Here is a 20,220-nt window from a genome sequence, read left to right on the forward strand (position 1 = left end):
CAAGAGCTTTGAACAAATAAAGGCAGATTTTAACTTTCACATAGGATGTTTTATCAATATCTGCAAATACGTCATGCATATGTGGCACCCCAGGGGTCTGGTTACCACAGTAATAGCAATATTACGTCTGAGAGCAGGTGGGAGGTCTCCTGGTCAGGAACCCTAAGCATGCAACACTTCCTGCCCAGTCCTGGGAGGGGAAGAACTTCCCCTATATAAACTGGGGCTGAGGCGGGGTTAGAGGAGAAGAAGAGGAGTCCCAGACAGAGACACAGTCTGGTCTGGAGTGGAGCAGATACAGGGAGAGCAAGATCAGGAGCTCTGTGGGAGCAGTGATAAAAGGGGTCAGAGACTGGAAGCTGTAGAGCTCGTCCTGACTGAAGAGATCTCACCGGACACGGAGTCCGAGGCTGTGGGGACTGATCCATACCCAGCAGCAGAAACCGACCGGCAGGGGATTTCAGGTCCTCTGGCCAAGAAACCCGAAGGCACGGTCACACGCAAGGGACCAGCACCGCCGGCGTGGAGCGGAGGCTACCAGAAGGCCCCGAGTCACCGGCCATACGGGTGAGCACCACACGGTACACTCAGGGACGTGGGCTACTTCTACCCGCTTCTAGCAAGGTAGCCAGGAAGAGTACAATAGTTGGGGAGGCCTACAACTCCGCCTGGCCAGGGGAGATCCTATCTGCTCACAGACTGACCAGGCCCCGATCGCTAGCCAGTACTCCCGGGAGGGTCTACCTTTGCCACCAGTAAAGACCCTGAACTACACCGCACCGTCTCTGAGTGGTTCCTAGTGCCTGCGTGCAATTCTGCTATCCCCATCATCCACGTCCGCTGCCCTGAGGCCATACCCCTCCCGTTGGGGGTTATACTATCCACGCTGCACAACTGTACCACCGGCCTCAGCGGTCTGCCCTGCAGCGGCGGCTTCATAACCGCATTCAACGGGTGGCGTAGTCGAACAATATAACATCTTATTCTAAGTTCTGCCACTTGGTTTGACACCCTGGGCACGGACCGGGTCACCGCCACGAGGACTACTACCCCTATCAGATCCGGCTCCGGGTATTCCCCGCATGCGCAACGCTGCACAACAGAGGCCCAGGGGGCGCGTCACATATAACACACAACTAGAATAAACGCCATACTGATTGATAGACATTACCCATTAGATACCATTGCTACAGCAGTGGATACAAAATGTCTAATATCCCTTATTTATAGGCAATTACTGGCCCTACTTTTGGATATGCTTTAATAGTTAAGACAAAATGGGAAGAGGATGTGTGTCCTTTAGCTGAGGAGCAATGGGGGGAAATACTGAATTTGATACCTAACCTTTCCTTGTCGAAGACACAAAGATTGTCCCAAATTCTTCTCATTCATAGGGTATATAGATCCCCAAGTATTTTATTTAAAATTTTAATACAAACTGATGACACATGCCCTAGATGTGGTCAAAATGCTGCCAACCTGATACATATGATGTGGGAATATTGGCGACTGCTGTAATGTGGTGATCGCTCTTGTACTATCTGTATTTGGGATACAACTTCAGTTGGAACCTAAAATCTGTATCCTAGGACTCCTGGGAGAGGACGTAGACCAGACTCCCATATGGCAATAGCTAGCTCCAGAATATTATTCTAGCCAGATAGTTGTTGGCACTACATTGGATAGAAAATTCTCCCCCAACGATAACAGAACTAAAATCCAGGATAAATGACACTATGCTTGGAAAGGGAGCTTATATATGAAGAAACGCTGTCAAGAAATCCATACACATATGGAACAATGGTTAATTACCCCCGGTATGGCTTCAGAAAACCTTCTCAGAAATACTATACTGGACCGTTTGTCCATTTCCTTACAGTAACCCAGGAATTTATATCCTTATACCCAAGGTGTCAGCGAATAATAATTGTCTCAGTCCATATAATTGTCCCTTCTTAGTTATATTCTTTTTCTTTTGATGTCCCAATAGGGGAAAAAATAATCAGTCAGGAATATTTCAGATATTTATGTACAAATGTAAAATTACTATTCCAAAACCTTGTACTATAGAGCGATATTGGGATTTGTATCATTGTAAACCGGTTGTCGTATTGTTAGTGGTTATTTATTTTTATTTTATTTTTGTCACAAAGTTTGTATAAGAAAAACAAAATGTTGGTAATTATTTATTTTGTTAAAAATTATCTGATTGAAAAAAAGAAAGATGCTAAGGTCTATAATAGATCAAACATATACAAAATATCAAGATCGCATGCAGAGGTATTCTTACAAATTCGCAGATAAATGTGGTCTCACATTGACAAGGAGGTTACATCCACACATGTAAAGGACATATGTATCCAGAATAAAAGGGGCTCCCGGCTATAGACTCATAACCCCACTGACATAGAGGAAGCATTTCATTGCTGTTATAGCTCGCTATATAATATTCATGGACAATACCACGACGTGCCACCTAATAGTCTTGCAACAAAAATTGACAAATATATTATGGACACTACCGTTCCTTCCTTACAGACCCCCGAGCAGGAGGTACTAGACAAAGCTTTCACTGAAGGAGAGATATGAGAGGCCATTAAATCATTCCCTATTGGGCAGGGAGTTAAGGAGATATAGGGGAAAGAGAAAATATACCTGTGTAGCTTATATAATGAGAGGAACAGATGTGTGACACAGTGTCTCACCAGAGAGATCTAGGACTGTAAAGAAAGACAGATAAGATAGGTATCCACCACATCATAGACAGCCCCAGTGTCAGAGGAATACAGGCATACCATAGGATTTGTTCAGGATTTCCTAGGTCTGGCGTCCTGATGCGGTATTCACCGCTTGTCAGCGTGCGGCGCCTGTATCAGAGAGCACCCGGAAGTGTTTTATACAGGCATGCAATGAGCGTGCAGAGACCCCGGCCAATAGGAAAATTGTGACCACGGCGGAAGTGACGCTATCGGTTGCTAGATAGATGAATATCCGGTCATGTGATGCCTATGGTGCTTTCCAGATGGGCGGAAGTATGTGTTCCAAGCTATTGATAATACTATGGATCAGAGATATCACGTTCCGAGGCTGAGTACTATGTTTTAAATGGATACAAGGTGGATATGGGAAATGCAATGGAGCGGAAGAGGGAGAGTGGGATGATCCAAATTAGTAGGACCAGCGGAAATATAATTTGATGTTCCAGAAGGGGGTTAATAGGATATTAACATTGGATCTAAAAAACAAGAAAAAACATGTCAATATCTCTCCAAACATGTAAACTGTCAAAGATCGACGGTTGGGTCGGGAGAGGAGGACTACTACTCCTCTCATCCGACCGCTGATAACAGCGAGAGCGGCGCTGCTGAGGGGAGCAGTAGTTTTCCTCAGCAGAGCCGGCATGCCCGCGGTGAAAAAAAGAAAGAAAAAAAGTAAAAAGAGAAAAAAAAACCTTATGCTCACCTGTCCGGCGACCCCCGGTGTCCTCGGTCGCAGCAATGCTCTCCTCCCGGCGGCTGGCGTTATACTGCTGGGAGTGCGCTCGCTCCTAGCAGTATACTGTGCTTCCAGGACCTGTGGTGAAGTAAGCGATCAGCTGATTGGTTACGTGACCGATCAGCTGATGATCACGTGACCTCACCCTGGGAATACTCTCAAGTTCTGAGTGGTAAGCTCACCGGGGCTGATCTTAAGCTGATCAACCCCAGTGACCTCACTCCTGCACAGCAATATATACTGACAGGAGTGATTTTACACTCTTTGTCAGTGTACATTGCTGTCTTTTACAGCAGTGACATCAGTGATTGGGTGAATGGCACTAGCTGACACCGAGCTCTTTTCTTTGGTGATGACAAGATGTCAATCAGACCTTTTCATGACCAAACATAAGTAAAGTAAAGAGTTAAATAAACACACAGACATAAAGCAAACACTTTATTTGAAATACAACAGGCACATTCTTTAATCATTTAAATTAACCAATATACTCAACCCAGTTCTGACGGTAATCCAAGGGTTTAAGCAATGTCCCACCAAATAACTTTATTTAGCTCCAAAAAACGCATAAACAATCAAGGCAAAACCACACATTTTATCCGCAGCATTTTTCCTGCCAAGGAGATGCAGAAACGCTCAGGAAATTTCTGCTTCAAATCCTGATCGTGCGCACATAGCCTCAATCTCAAAGGCAAAGAATGATCTCCTTAGGCACTTTATAATAGTCCTGGAAATCTGACGTAGTCTACAAATGGATACCTTAAAAACATAAAAAGAGAGTTAAAAAACAAGATACTGTCCCTTGTTCACCAATTTATTAGAAAATATGGATCCCCCGCAGGTCCGGCATAGTTCAGCGCTTCTCATGACGTTCCCTGAATCCGTTGATAAAAGTGTATGGAGAGTCTCCATAGGCTTTTAGCAGCCGCTACTCCCGGTTCCTGCTGCACTCTGAGACCCGGCGGCTCTACACAGCAGTGACTTCAGTAACTATACTGCTTATCAGAGTCGCCGGGGCACACTGTCCTCTGTTAGACCTGACGACTCTGATGAGCAGTATAGTTACCAACGTCACCGCTGTTCAGGGCTGCCAAGTCCCACAGAGCATAGCAGGACCCAGGAGTGACTGCTGCTAAAAACCTATGGAGACTCAGAACAAATCTCCATAGGCTTTTATTGACGGATTCGGGGAACGTTGTGGGAAGAACTGGATTACATTGGACCTGTTATTTTCTAATAAATTGTTGAATGAGAGACAGTGCCTTGTTTCTGCTTCTCTCTTTTTATGTTTTTCAGGTATCCATTTGTGGACTACGTTGGATTCAGTGGACTACGTCAGACCTGCATGTTTTTTTTGCTGTTCTTTAGTAAATTAGTGACCCAGGAAAAGTGCTGGGAAATGTTTATTCAAATGAAGTATTTTTTTGTGTGTTTTTATTTTTGATTGCTGGGACAGTAATGAGGTTGTCTTATAGACACCTCTTTATTACTAACATCAGGGCTTGATGCCAGCTATGATTTGTGACAAATTACAGCTGACATCAACCCCAAGACCAGGGGCAGACCTACCGCCCGTGCAGCCCGTTCATTGAACGGGAGCCCCCAGGGAGAGGGGGCCCCTCCAGCAGGGCCGCCATCAGGGTATGACTGTCCTGACTCCAGTATGGGGCCCGGCCGGTCGGGGCCCCCCTCTTGTGTGTCTCCTCATGCTACCCCCGTAGGGCCAGCGTCAGCACCCGGGCAAATGCCGGGGCCCTGAGCAGGTGGGGGGGCCCCTCACCGTCGGGCACCCCGCGCACTATGGGACCCGTGAGCGGAGGAGAGCGGTGTCAGCGCCCGCTCCCCCCCCCCCCCTCTTGCTCAGGGCCCCGGCACAATGCTTACCCCTCTCCGTGCCCCTGCAGCAGCTCCTGCATCCTCTGCGGCTGCTGCACTGTGACGTCTCAGGTCAGAGGGCGCGGTGACGTCTTTACACCGCGCTCTCTCCTGAGCAGTCACAGCGCAGAGCGGGATGAGGCCGGCGACGCTGGAGTCCAGAGCAGCGGCAGCAGGTGAGACGTGAGGTGAGTATTTGATTTTTTTTTTTTTATTGTGTGGAGGCCTGTGGCAGTATAAGGGAGGGGGGTGAGGTGGGGGTGTGTGACATCCTGCATGGGGCATTAGAAGGGGGGGTGTGACATCCTGCATCGGGCATTATAAGGGAGGGGGGGTGACATCCTGCATGGGGCATTATAAGGGAGGGGGGGTGACATCCTGCTTGGGGCATTATAAGGGAGGGGGGGTGACATCTTGCATGGGGAATTATAAAGGAGGAGGGGTGTGTGACATCCTGCATGGGGCATTATAAGGGAGGGGGGGTGACATCTTGCATGGGGCATTATAAGGGAGGAGGGGTGTGTGACATCCTGCATGGGGCATTATAAGGGAGGGAGGGGGGTTGTGTGACATCCTGCATGGGGCATTATAAGGAAGGGGGGGTGTCATCCTGCATGGGGCATTATAAGGGGGGTGACATCCTATATGGGGGGGAACAGCCTGCATGGGGAATTATGTGGGGGGAACAGCCTGCGTGGGGCATTATGTGGGGGGAACAGCCTGCGTGGGGCATTATGTGGGGGGAACAGCCTGCATGGAGCGTTATATGAGGGCCAGTATTCTGTATGGAGCGTTATATGGGGGCCAGTATCCTGCATGGAGCGTTATATGGGGGCCATATCCTGCATGGAGCGTTATATGGGGGCCAGTATTCTGTATGGAGCGTTATATAGGGGCCAGTTTCCTGTATGGAGCATTATATGGGGGCCAGTATTCCGTATGGAGCGTTATATGGGGGCCAGTATCCTGTATGGAGTGTTATATGGGGGCCAGTCTTCCGTATGGAGCGTTATATGGGGGCCAGTATTCTGTATGGAGCATTTTATGGGGGCCAGTATTCTATATGGAGCATTATACGGGGGCCAGTATCCTGTATGAAGCGTTATATGGGGGCCAGTATTCTGTATGGAGTGTTATATAGGGGCCAATATTCTGTATGGAGCATTATATGGGGGCAGTATCCTGTATGGAGCGTTATATGGGAGCCAGTATTCTGTATGGAGCGTTAAATGGGGGCCAGTATCCTGTATGGAGCGTTATATGGGGACCAGTATCCTGTATGGAGCATTTTATGGGGGCCAGTACTCTGTATGGAGCATTTTATGGGGGCCAGTCTCCTGTATGGAGCATTTTATGGGGGCCAGTATACTGTGTGGAGCGATTCGTTGGTTTCTGAGCTATTGTGGAATTTACAATAGATATCGCTCATGTAATGTAAGAAGTGAAATCTTTGCATTGTACTATATATATATATTTCTCTGCGGTATCTGTGCATCATGAATCGTGGTATGTGTTAAAGGGGCCCACTGAGACTCTTTCGCCCAGGGCCCACAAAAACTTGGAGCCGGCCCTGGGCCCCCGGCCCCATGCTGAGCGCTAAGCGTCGGGACATCTCAGCGCTGCTTTCCTCTGTGTAGCAGTGCAGCGCCCCTATGCCGCAGGTGGTTTTAATTGCATCAGGATCTCACTTGCCCACACATAAGCAGACGGATGTCTCTTAGAGAGGTATTCACATCGTTAGGTCCTGACATTGAGAAACGCCTTACCGCGGCTATCGGGTACACATGAATTGGCCAATTTATGCGCTAAGATTTCTCATTTATTTCTAGATTCTACAGCAGTAATGCTATTCATATTTCATAATTCATATTTACATACTCAGCGTTACAGTGTGCTACTTTGTTTTTTCATCGCCATATAGTAGACGTCCGGTAACTGGTGATAATCACCTCATGTGTCGTCTATTTGTCTCCAAGTACAAAATCCCACGTTACATTCCTCACATAAAACTGTAGAAAAGGCGGCGCGGGGTAATTGTGCCAGAAGTGAGGGGCAAATAATGGCGGAAATGTCACTGACTGCGGAGACGTCTCCATGTAGCGTCTTCACCCCGGATATCAGTACAGGAGCCGCGCAGTTCACACTGTGCATCCACTGAGGCCCCTGATCATGTGACCCCTGACTCCTCCCCTCCTGTGACCTCATCACAGGTCCTGTGCGCACACAACAGCCATATATGTGGTGGCGGCTCTGCAGGTGGAGGTATGTGGAGACCCCATTACTGGGCGCAGGGGGCATTAACCCCTTCAGCACGGAGGCTCTTTGGGGGTCTCTGTGTGGTGTGAACAGTGAGGTAACAACTGTGGGCAGAATGCGGCTTCGCTGGTTCCCGTCCACATTAGATCCCTTCAGACGACTGCAGGATGAAGGACAGAAGCCCAGAGACGTCCTCACACAATGGCCGTTCCTTCTCTCCTAGTTCCCGCACAGTGATGTAGATACTGGTGATAATCGCCCCCATATTCTCTTTATTCCTCCGGTGCGATGGATTTACCCTCAGGTTCAGCAATGCTCCTCCGCCATCTCTCCTCCACCTCAGCTATTTACCCTTTCACTGTCACAAAACTGAACGTTCTTACAGTCCCCATTGTGCTCTCTTAGGAAATGTGTGGAATCGTTGGAGGGGTTAATGGCCGCGGATTAGTGGGGTCTCCTATCTGCTCATTAATTCTCTGCCTTATTTACGGGAGGAGCAGCCGACATGTCTGACATTACATCCCAGACACTGAATACCATATGCTACAAATTCACTGCTGCAGGCGATCCATTGTTTAATGAAATGTTTTTATTTAATGTGATTAAACCTATTTCTTGTGTTCGGCATATTTACATGGTGAACATTCATCAATGCCGCATTGGTGAAAACCCAGAGGTGTAAGGCAGGTTCTCGTTATCAGCTTCTCTTGGCATTAAACCAGGAGACAGGAGTTGTGAAAGGGTCGGGGCCGAGAACAAACAACCATCTCGTAAAACCATCTGACAACCATCTCGTGAGAAACGTATTCAGCTGCCGACTCCAAGGAAGAAACTGCTTGTTGTCTGTGGCCTAAAATATAAAGGTTTTATTACTAGATGTAAAGAAGAAAACTAAATACTGTAAAATAATAAATCTCCTCATATGTTTCCCCTTATTATCTCCAGTAATTGTATTATTACACAGGATTTTTATGATTTTACATCGGCTCATCTTCTTCTCGTTCAGGTCCGTACAATATCGGATCCTGTCAATGAAGATCTATATAAGAGAATTTTCCTTACGGACCCATCAAATATGGATATGGACAGAGAGAAGATGGCGGAGAGGATATTACACCTCACCCTAGAGATCCTCTTCCGGCTTACTGGAGAGGTGAGAGATTCTGATGACGTCACATTACATCATTCTTATCTATGGGAATAACAGATGGACAGAACTGGAGAGGTGAGGACTCTGGAAATGTCTGGAGTGAGATTTATTAATGTGTCTCTCCATAACCAGGATTACACAGTAGTGAAGAAGACCTCTAGTGAGCGCTGTCAGGACCCTGTGTCTGAGGGATGGGGAAGACCCCTGAGCCCAATCACAGGACCTCCACCTCCCCCCCTGATACATGAGGACATCAATGACCAGAAGATCCTAGAACTCACCTACAAGATGATTGAGCTGCTGACTGGAGAGGTGACACTGCTGGGAATGCTGGGACATTATACAGTAACGCTATGGAGGGATCGAGGGGATGACGGTATCATTGTATGTGTCAGGTTCCTATAAGGTGTCAGGATGTCTCTGTCTATTTCTCCATGGAGGAGTGGGAGTATTTAGAAGGACACAAAGATCATAGAATCATAGAATGGTAGAGTTGGAAGGGACCTCCTGGGTCATCTGGTCCAACCCCCTGCTCAAAGCAGGATTCACTAAATCATCTCAGACAGATGTCTGTCCAGCCTCTGTTTGAAGGTGTCCATTGAAGGGGAACTCACCACCTCTCGTGGCAGCCTGTTCCACTCATTAATCACCCTAACTGTCAAAAAGTTTTTTCTAATATCTAATCTGTGTCTCCTCCCATTTAGTTTCATCCCATTGCTTCTAGTCTTTCCTTGTGCAAATGAGAATAAAGATGATCCTTCTACAATGTGACAGCCCTTGACATATTTGTAGACAGCTATTAAGTCTCCTCTCAGTCTTCTTTTTTGAATGAATATAGGGACGTCATGATGGAGGTTCCCCAGCCCCTCACATCACCAGGTAATTGACAGGGCTAAATACACACGGCCTATAATTATCTGTATGTAAAGAATGAATTCAGTCCCTATATGTGTTTCCTCCAGATCTATCCAGTAAGAGGACAACACCAGAGAGATGTCCCCGTCCTCTTCTTCCACAGGACTGTAAAAAAGAAGATCCCAATGTTCCTCAGAATCATCAGGTAGATGGAGAGAAGGTGTCATGAGATCTCCCCTATGATGTGTAGACGGCTGTGAAGGTCTTGTGCTCAGTCTTGTTTTATCCACCTGTATTATATATTTTATACTTGTGTAATGAGAACGGTGGAGATGGCAGGATTAGAGCTGATCATAGATGTGACTTCTCCTTCTGTCTGTGACTTTTATAATATTTGTTTCAGGGTGAAGATCTGACCCATATTAATACTACAGAGACATATGTGAGGGGTGATGAGCGGTGTAAAGAGGAGATTCCTACATATGATTACCCAGGTGAGTAGTAACCACTAAATGCAGAGAAGTCACAGATTCTTCTCAGTCACCGGCTGTGGCTGCTTTATCGGTGGTGTAGTCCGGCCATATCACAATCGTGTAATCACCATTTTGCCTCTAGACTACAACATTCTCCTCCACCAAAAACTGTTCAAATGACTTTGGGCAATGGAAGCCCTTTCTGTGCTGCTGAATGTTCTCATATGGTCCCTACAAGACCAGGTCCAGTCTTTCTGACCAAACTTCACTTTTATGATCGACAATATTAAATGTGCAGTGAGGGCCAAGTGTGAATTTCTGTACAATAACAACAGAGTTTCCCTTTTACTTTTCAATTTCTTTTAAAATTGACTGACTTCTAACAGGATTGCGATAAACTACATAAAAAACATTACACATGTGCCATGATACAGTGGGGGAAATAAGTATTTGATCCCTTGTTGGTTTTGTAAGTTTGCCCACTGACAAAGACATGAACAGTCTATAATTTTAAGGGTAGGTTAATTTTAACATTCAGAGATAGAATATCCAAACAAAAATCAAGAAAATCACATAGTATAAATTAGATATTTTTTTTCATTTTGCAGTGAGAAGTATTTGATCCCTCTGGCAAACAACACCTAATATTTGGTGGCAAAACCCTTGTTGGCAAGCACAGCAATAAGACGTTGTTTGTAGTTGATGATGAGGGTTGCGCACATGTCAGGAGGAGTTTTGGTCCACTCCTCTTTGCAGATCATCTCTAAATCATTCAGATTGTGATGCTGTCACTTGGCAACTCGGAGCTTCAACTCCCTCCATAAGTTTTCTATGGGATTAAAGTCTGGAGACTGGCTAGACCACTCCATGACCTTAATGTGCTTCTTTTTGAGCCACTCTTTTTGTTGCTTTGGCTGCATGTTTTAGGTCATTGCCTTGCTGGATGACCCAGCCACGATCCATTTTAAATGTCCTGGTGGAGGGAAGGAGGTTGTCACTCAGGATTTTACGGTTCATGGCTCCATCCATTCTCCCTTTGATGCGGTGAAGTAGTCCTGTGCCTGCAGGAGATGTGGTGGCATGGCTCGAGCCCTGGTTTCATGGATTCACTCCACGTCATAAATTCCATTACATTTTCAAGGAATTCAGATTCCTGCACAATCTCTCCTGAAATGAGGGCACTAATAGTTTCTCTACTCTTCTGCTCAGGACTCATCATACCTCCAATGGTCCACCATAAATGAGTGCAACTCTGGTTTAGTGTTTGCGTTCTCCGCTCATACATACGTTCTTGTTGAGGATGTAACATGTTTTTTTCTTCTATGTCTTTTTTTTACAGGTTCATTCTGTATGATAGTTTGATTGTGGTGGGATCATCCGGCCATTCTTATATGAGTCTGTAACACCCTGGTAGTCTATAAAAAAGATCTCCATTGCCTCTTCCAAATGTCCGATATCTAAATTTAAGACTCCTCAGCTCTGCACTATTATAAATATTTCTATTTAAATGTCTAATATTTCTTCTTGAATCACGTCTGATAGAAAATATTGTCCTTTACATTTTTTACTGATGGAGACTGTTGAGTTTGATCATTTCAGTAGATGTGTTATTTTCTATACTCAGTTTTTGACTACAGCAGTTATTTCCCCCTAATACTCTGATTTAACCCCTTCCCGCAGACAGTTTTGTGTTCCTAATCAGGGACCATTTTTCAAATCTGACGTGTGTCACTTTACAATGGGTACGGAAAGTATTCAGACCCCTTTAAATTTTTCACTCTTTGTTTTATTGCAGCCATTTGGTAAATTCTAAAAAGTTATTTTTTTTCTCATTAAAGTACACTCTGCACCCCATCTTGACTGAAAAACCCCCAGAAATGTAGACATTTTTGCAAATTTATTAAAAAAGAAAATATCACAGACCAAATGAGAATCATTAGCTCAAAGAAACTGCCCAAGGAGCTCAGAGACAGAATTGTGGCAAGGCACAGATCTTGCCAAGGTTACAAAAGAAGTCTTCCAAGACCTGGCCTTCCAGTCAGGGCCGGCTCCAGGTTTTTGTGGGCCCTGGGCGAAAGAGTCTCAGTGGGCCCCTTTAACACATACATGATTCATGATGCACAGATACCGCAGAGAAAGATATATATATATACATATACAGTACAGACCAAAAGTTTGGACACACCTTCTCATTTTAAAGATTTTTCTGTATTTTCATAACTATGAAAATTGTACATTCACACTGAAGGCATCAAAACTATGAATTAACACATGTGGAATTATATACTTAACAAAAAAGTGTGAAACAACTGAAAATATGTCTTATATTCTAGGTTCTTCAAAGTAGCCACCTTTTGCTTTGATGACTGCTTTGCACACTCTTGGCATTCTCTTGATGAGCTTCAAGAGGTAGTCACCGGAAATGGTCTTCACTTCACAGGTGTGCCCTGTCAGGTTTAGTAAGTGGGATTTCTTGCCTTATAAATGGGGTTGAGACCATCAGTTGTGTTGTGCAGAAGTCTGGTGGATACACAGCTGATAGTCCTACTGAATAGACTGTTAGAATTTGCATTATGGCAAGAAAAAAGCAGCTAAGTAAAGAAAAACAAGTGGCCATCATTATTTTAAGAGATGAAGGTCAGTCAGTCCGAAAAATTGAGAAAAGTTTGAAAGTGTCCCCAAGTGCAGTTGCAAAAACCATCAAGCGTTACAAAGAAACTGTCTCACATGAGGACCACCCCAGGAAAGGAAGACCAAGAGTCACCTCTGCTTCTGAGGATAAGTTTATCTGAGTCACCAGCCTCAGAAATCACAGGTTATCAGCAGCTCAGATTAGAGACCAGGTCAATGCCACACAGAGTTCTAGCAGCAGACACATCTCTACAACAACTGTTAAGAGGAGACTTTGTGCAGCAGGCCTTCATGGTAAAATAGCTGCTAGGAAACCACTGCTAAGGACAGGCAACAAGCAGAAGAGACTTGTTTGGGCTAAAGAACACAAGGAATGGACATTAGACCAGTGGAAATCTGTGCTTTGGTCTGATGAGTCCAAATTTGAGATCTTTGGTTCCAACCACCGTGTCTTTGTGAGATGCAGAAAAGGTGAACGGATGGACTCTACATGCCTGGTTCCCACCGTGAAGCATGGAGGAGGAGGTGTGATGGTGTGGGGGTGCTTTGCTGGTGACACTGTTGGGGATTTATTCAAAATTGAAGGCATACTGAACCAGCATGGCTACCACAGCATCTTGCAGCAGCATGCTATTCCATCCGGTTTGCGTTTAGCTGGACCATCATTTATTTTTCAACAGGACAATGACCCCAAACACACCTCCAGGCTGTGTAAGGGCTATTTGACCAAGAGGGGGAGTGATGGGGTGCTACTCCAGATGACCAGGCCTCCGCAGTCACCAGACCTGGACCCAATCGAGATGGTTTGGGGTGAGCTGGACCACAGATTGAAGGCAAAAGGGCCAACAAGTGCTAAGCATCTCTGGGAACTCCTTCAAGATTGTTGGAAGACCATTTCCGGTGACTACCTCTTGAATCTCATCAAGAGAATGCCAAGAGTGTGCAAAGCCGTCATCAAAGCAAAAGGTGGCTACTTTGAAGAACCTAGAATATAAGACATATTTTCAGTTGCTTCACACTTTTTTGTTAAGTATATAATTCCACATGTGTTAATTCATAGTTTTGATGCCTTCAGTGTGAATGTACAATTTTCATAGTCATGAAAATACAGAAAAATCTTTAAATGAGAAGGTGTGTCCAAACTTTTGGTATGTACTGTATATATATATATATATAGTACAATGCCACAGATTTCACTTCTTACATTACATGAGCGATATTTATAGTAAATTCTACAAAAGCTCAGAAACCAGTTAATCCTTGCAGCGCACAGTGCAGACTGGACAGTATAGTCCTCCATACAGTATTATGGGCCCCATATAACGCTCCATGCAGAATACTGGCCCCCATATAACGCTCCATGCAGAATACTGGCCCCCATATAACGCTCCATGCAGAATTCTGGCCCTCATATAATGCTCCATACAGTATACTGGCCCTCATATAACGCTCCATACAGGATACTGGCCCCCATATAGCGCTCCATGCAGAATACTGGCCCTCATATTATGCTCCATACAGCATACTGGCCCTCATATAACGCTCCATACAGGATACTGGCCCCCATATAGCGCTCCATGCAGAATACTGGCCCTCATATAACGCTCCATACAGGATACTGGCCCCCATATAGCGCTCCATGCAGGCTGTGCCCCCTTCACCTAATGCCCCATGCAGGCTGTCCGCCCGACACACACAATGCCCCCTGCAGGATGTCACTTCCTTCCCCCACATAATGCCCCATGCAGGATGTCCCCCCCCACACACACACATAATGCCCCATGAAGGCTGTTCCCCCCCACATAATGCCCCATGCAGCAGCCACACATAGATACACACACGGCACACCATTAAGTATAGCCCTCCAGTCCCCTCCTATAGCAGCTGCAGAGCAGACAGACTAGGCATGCCTAGGAGGGGACTGGAGGGCTATACTTAATGGTGTGCAGTATGCGTATCTATGTGTGGCTGCACTGGCCGGTCTCTTCTTCTGGCACGGTCTGACCCACTGGTGCCATTCCATTTCCACTATGTGGAGACTGTCACTGGGTGAATTACTGCCATTGCTCCTCCTGACAGCACACTGCAGTATAAACAGGAAGCCCTGTCTGTGAGAAATGGCAGAGAAGGAATGGAACGGGTAGGGATGTTGGTGATGGTGAGTCAGAGTCAGACCATTAAGTATAGCCCTCCAGTCCCCTCCTATAGCAGCTGCAGAGCAGTCAGGCACCATCATGCGGCATGCCTACCTCTGCCCTGCCTGCTGCCCCTTCCTTCTCTGCTATTCCACACAGTCAGACAGGATTTCCTCAGATACTGCAGACAGTGCTGTGCTTAGTAGTATTGTGTGTGCTGCTGTGCTAAGTAGTATTGTGTGTGCTGCTGTGCTTAGTAGTATTGTGTGTGCTGTTGTGCTTAGTAGTATTGTGTGTGCTGCTGTGCTTAGTAGCAGTGTGTGTGCTGCTGTGCTTAGTAGCAGTGTGTGTGCTGCTGTGCTTAGTAGTAGTGTGTGTGCTGATGTGCTTAGTAGCAGTGTGTGTGCTGCTGTGCTTAGTAGCAGTGTGTGTGCTGCTGTGCTTAGTAGCAGTGTGTGTGCTGCTGTGCTTAGTAGTAGTGTGTGTGCTGCTGTGCTTAGTAGCAGTGTGTGCGCTGATGTGCTTAGTAGTAGTGTGTGCGCTGCTGTGCTTAGTAGTAGTGTGTGTGCTGCTGGGCTTAGTAGCAGTGTGTGCGCTGCTGTGCTTAGTAGTAGTGTGTGTGCTGCTGTGCTTAGTAGCAGTGTGTGTGCTGCTGTGCTTAGTAGTAGTGTGTGTGCTGCTGTGCTTAGTAGCAGTGTGTGCGCTGATGTGCTTAGTAGCAGTGTGTGCGCTGATGTGCTTAGTAGTAGTGTGTGTGCTGCTGTGCTTAGTAGTAGTGTGTGCGCTGCTGTGTTTAGTAGCAGTGTGTGTGCTGCTGTACTTAGTAGCAGTGTGTGCTGCTGTGCTTAGTAGTAGTGTGTGCGCTGCTGTGCTTAGTAGTAGTGTGTGCGCTGCTGTGCTTAGTAGCAGTGTGTGTGCTGCTGTGCTTAGTAGTAGTGTGTGCGCTGCTGTGCTTAGTAGTAGTGTGTGCGCTGCTGTGCTTAGTAGTAGTGTGTGTGTGCTGCTGTGTTTAGTAGCAGTGTGTGTGCTGCTGTGCTTAGTAGTAGTGTGTGTGCTGCTGTGCTTAGTAGTAGTGTGTGCGCTGCTGTGCTTAGTAGTAGTGTGTGCGCTGCTGTGCTTAGTAGTAGTGTGTGCGCTGCTGTGCTTAGTAGTAGTGTGTGCGCTGCTGTGCTTAGTAGTAGTGTGTGTGCTGTTGTGCTTAGTAGCAGTGTGTGTGCTGCTGTGCTTAGTAGCAGTGTGTGTGCTGCTGTGCTTAGTAGCAGTGTGTGCGCTGATGTGCTTAGTAGTAGTGTGTGCGCTGCTGTGCTTAGTAGTAGTGTGTGCGCTGCTGTGTTTAGTAGCAGTGTGTGTGCTGCTGTGCTTAGTAGCAGTGTGTGTGCTGCTGTGCTTAGTAGTAGTGTGTGCGCTGCTGTGCTTAGTAGTAGTGTGTGCGCTGCTGTGCTTATTAGTAGTGTGTGCGCTGCTGTGCTTAGTAGTATTGTGTGTGCTGTTGTGCTTAGTAGCAGTGTGTGTGCTGCTGTGCTTAGTAGCAGTGTGTGTGCTGCTGTGCTTAGTAGCAGTGTGTGCGCTGATGTGCTTAGTAGTAGTGTGTGCGCTGCTGTGCTTAGTAGTAGTGTGTGCGCTGCTGTGTTTAGTAGCAGTGTGTGTGCTGCTGTGCTTAGTAGCAGTGTGTGTGCTGCTGTGCTTAGTAGTATTGTGTGTGCTGCTGTGCTTAGTAGTATTGTGTGTGCTGCTGTGCTTAGTAGCAGTGTGTGTGCTGCTGTGCTTAGTAGTATTGTGTGTGCTGCTGTGCTTAATAGTAGTGTGTGCGCTGCTGTGCTTAGTAGTATTGTGTGTGCTGCTGTGCTTAATAGTAGTGTGTGCGCTGCTGTGCTTAGTAGTAGTGTGTGCGCTGCTGTGTTTAGTAGTAGTGTGTGTGCTGCTGTGCTTAGTAGCAGTGTGTGCGCTGCTGTGCTTAGTAGTAGTGTGTGCGCTGCTGTGCTTAGTAGTAGTGTGTGCGCTGCTGTGCTTATTAGTAGTGTGTGCGCTGCTGTGCTTAGTAGTAGTGTGTGCGCTGCTGTGCTTAGTAGTAGTGTGTGCGCTGCTGTGCTTAGTAGTAGTGTGTGCGCTGCTGTGCTTATTAGTAGTGTGTGCGCTGCTGTGCTTAGTAGTAGTGTGTGTGCTGCTGTGCTTAGTAGCAGTGTGTGCGCTGCTGTGCTTAGTAGTAGTGTGTGCGCTGCTGTGCTTAGTAGTAGTGTGTGCGCTGCTGTGCTTAGTAGTAGTGTGTGCGCTGCTGTGCTTAGTAGTAGTGTGTGCGCTGCTGTGCTTAGTAGTAGTGTGTGCGCTGCTGTGCTTAGTAGTAGTGTGTGCGCTGCTGTGCTTAGTAGTAGTGTGTGTGCTGCTGTGCTTAGTAGTAGTGTGTGTGCTGCTGTGCTTAGTAGTAGTGTGTGCGCTGCTGTGCTTAGTAGTAGTGTGTGTGCTGCTGTGCTTAGTAGTAGTGTGTGTGCTGCTGTGCTTAGTAGTAGTGTGTGTGCTGCTGTGCTTAGTAGTAGTGTGTGTGCTGCTGTGCTTAGTAGTATTATGTGTGCTGCTGTGCTTAGTAGTAGTGTGTGTGCTGCTGTGCTTAGTAGTATTGTGTGTCTGCTGCTGTGTTGAGTTGACTTAGACAGATATATAGTATAGTCAAGTTATGTCTTTCTAGTTATAGATTATAGATCCATGATGATGCATGTGACTATCACTGTGACATCATGTATCCATAGATAGAAAGACATTGATAAGAGTAAGACGTGCACAGAGAAAGTTACCTGCGGTTGGTGGCAGTGTGTGGTGGCTGGCTGTGGCTGGCTGGCTGTGGCTGGCTGTGGCTGGCTGTGGCTGGCTGTGGCTGGCTTTTGGTTTCCGAGGAGCACGAGCTCGGAGGAGGGACCCAGTCAGAAGGCAGTGCAGCTGCGGTAGGAATAGATGGTGCACAGCACTGCCACCATCTGGCTGGATGTCTGCAGCGCTGAGCACTCAATAGCCGGAGGAGAGAGGAAGCTAAGGATGCATCTGCCTGCCGGCGGTAACCCAGGACGCTGCGGGCAGCGCTCACATAGCAACCGAGGTGAGTGCGGGCCCCCCGCTGTCCAGAAGAGGATCTGCCACCCGGCAGTAACCAAGGACGCTGCGGGCACTACCGCAGCGCCTCTCACACACATGACACATAGTGATAGATTAGCAAGCAGCCCAGATGAGTGGGCCCCCCTTTCTGTCCAGGGCCCCGGCACTTGCCCGGGTGCGCCGGGTGGTGACGCCGGCCCTGCTTCCAGCCAAACTGAGCAATCGTGGGAGAAGAGCCGTGGTGAGAGAGGTAAAGAAGAACCCCAATATCACTTTGCCTGAACTGTAGAGATGCAGTAGGGAGATGGGAGAAAGTTCCACAAAGTCAACTATCACTGCAGCCCTCCACCAGTCGGGCCTTTATGGCAGAATGGCCAACGGGACCCTCTCCTCAGTGCAAGACATATGAAAGCCCGCATAGAGTTTGCTCAAAAACACATGAAGGACTCCCAGACTATGAGAAATAAGATTCTCTGGTCTGATGAGACGAAGATAGAACTTTTTGGTGATAATTCTAAGCGGTATGTGTGGAGTAAACCAGGCACTGCTCATCACCTGCCCAATACAATCCCAACAGTGAAACATGGAGGTGGCAGCATCATGCTATGGTGGTGTTTTTCAGGTACAGAGACAGGACGACTGGTTGCAATTGAAGGAAACATGAATGCGGCCAAGTACAGAGATATTCTGGATGAAAACCTCTTCCAGAGTGCTCTGGACCTCAGACTTGGCCGAAGGCTCACCTTCCAACAAGGCAATGACCCTAAGCACACAGGTAAAATAACAAAGAAGTGGCTTCAGAACAAGTCTGTGACCATTCTTGACTGCCCCAGCCAGAGCCCTGACCTAAACCCAATTGAGCATCTCTGGAGAGACCTGAAAATGGCTGTCCACCAACGTTCACCATCCATGGAACTGGAGAGGATCTCACTGAAGTTACTGGTTCAAGGGCCGCTCTTGCTGCAGTGAGTCATTCTTCCCTGCTCTTCAGCATGAGCTGTCGCATCATGCCACCATTCATGCTCAAGAACACATGTTGCACAGATGGATTACGGCGTGGGACACTATGGATTCTTCCCACATGGGATAGATGAGGGATATGGTTGTTTTTTTATTTTTGTTTTTTTACATGGGACAATGGCTTGGGGATTAGGTGTTAGGTGAGTATATGTAATGGGGCTGGGTGGTGGAACCTCTGTGCCTTGGAACAAGGAGGGACCCCGAGGGGGAGGTGCTATTCTGGGGATGACCTTGTAATAGAGCAGGTGGCTCCCACGGGTCAGATAGCTGGGACTGACCGGTGTAGCGGGTGGACACAACGGGTAGGTATCAGTCTCTGGGTGAGTAGACGGTTGGTCACGGTACGTGACGGAAGAAGTCTCTTTAGCTGGCAGGCGGGTGGTCACGAGAAGTGACGGAAGAGCAGGTAAGAGTTTCTTGGCTGGCAGGCAGTTGGTCACGGCAAGTGACGGCTGAGCGGGTAAGAGTCTCTTGGCTGGCAGGCAGGTGGTCACGGGAAGTGGCGGCAGAACGGGTAAGAGTCTCTTGGCAGGCAGGCAGGTGGTCACGGCAAGTGACGGCTGAGCGGGTAAGAGTCTCTTGGCAGGCAGGCAGGTGGTCACGGCAAGTGACGACTGAGCAGGTAAGAGTCTCTTGGCAGGCAGGTGGTCACGGCAAGTGACGGCTGAGCCTCCAGGAAGGCTAGCAGGCGGGTAGCAGGTGAGCGCTCCCAGGTGAGCGGGCTAGCAGGTACAGCAGGTAGCAGGCAGGTAACTGGCGGGTGCTTCCTGGTCCACATTTGGACTTGCCCATAGACAGACTGGCGGATGCCGGAGACAGACTGTCGGGCTGAAGAGACAACAAGCAGGCAGACAGGACTGGTAGTCAGGCTGGCAACGGGACCAGAGGGCTGAAGCAGAGGTGAGTATGCTTTGCAACAACTTTGCTCGGGCACCTCCATTTTGGAGGAGGTGCCTTATATATGGGAAGTCCTCCGGCTGTTGGCCGGGGACTCCTTAGGACGGCGCACGCAGTCCCTTTAAGAGAGGGGGACCGCGCGCCCTAAGCACAGTGCCCGGGAAGGAGCGCGCGCCGGCAGCAGCGAGGAAAGAAGCGCTGGAGGACACCGCGCGCTGAACAGGAAGGTGAGAGGGACGGCGTCTCTGCCTAGCAGAGGGCAGAGACGCCAATGCTACAGTATAAATTTGCTTTTTTATTTTTGTTTTTTTGAACAGGACATTGGCTTCAATGGATTAGGTGAGTATAACTG

The 20,220-nt window shown here is 47.4% G+C and overlaps 1 protein-coding gene and 1 pseudogene across 1 annotated transcript; both read left to right on the plus strand.

Moving 5' to 3' along the window:
- LOC141203895 (uncharacterized) overlaps positions 1–20,220 on the plus strand; it is a 56,367-nt pseudogene that overhangs the window by 26,670 nt on the left and 9,477 nt on the right.
- Positions 7,548–9,605, plus strand: LOC141203915 (gastrula zinc finger protein XlCGF66.1-like). Its single transcript, XM_073663888.1, has 4 exons — positions 7,548–7,632; positions 8,633–8,779; positions 8,909–9,088; positions 9,172–9,605. The coding sequence occupies exons 2-4, from the start codon at positions 8,702–8,704 to the stop codon at positions 9,265–9,267; spliced, it is 354 nt and encodes a 117-aa protein (XP_073519989.1). The 5' UTR covers positions 7,548–7,632; positions 8,633–8,701; the 3' UTR covers positions 9,268–9,605.

This window comes from Phyllobates terribilis, unplaced genomic scaffold (genome assembly GCF_046119375.1).
Source record: "Phyllobates terribilis strain yellow unplaced genomic scaffold, ASM4611937v1 Scaffold_130__1_contigs__length_5004896, whole genome shotgun sequence".
Taxonomy (NCBI): Eukaryota; Metazoa; Chordata; class Amphibia; order Anura; family Dendrobatidae; genus Phyllobates; species Phyllobates terribilis.

Bases quoted from the DNA above. Each gene is read 5' to 3' on its own strand.
- LOC141203915 (XM_073663888.1), top strand. From the start codon at position 8,702: ATGGATATGGACAGAGAGAAGATGGCGGAGAGGATATTACACCTCACC. The intron at 8,780-8,908 runs GTGAGAGATTCT...CTCCATAACCAG, and splicing joins TCTTCCGGCTTACTGGAGAG to GATTACACAGTAGTGAAGAA. The intron at 9,089-9,171 runs GTGACACTGCTG...TGTATGTGTCAG, and splicing joins TTGAGCTGCTGACTGGAGAG to GTTCCTATAAGGTGTCAGGA.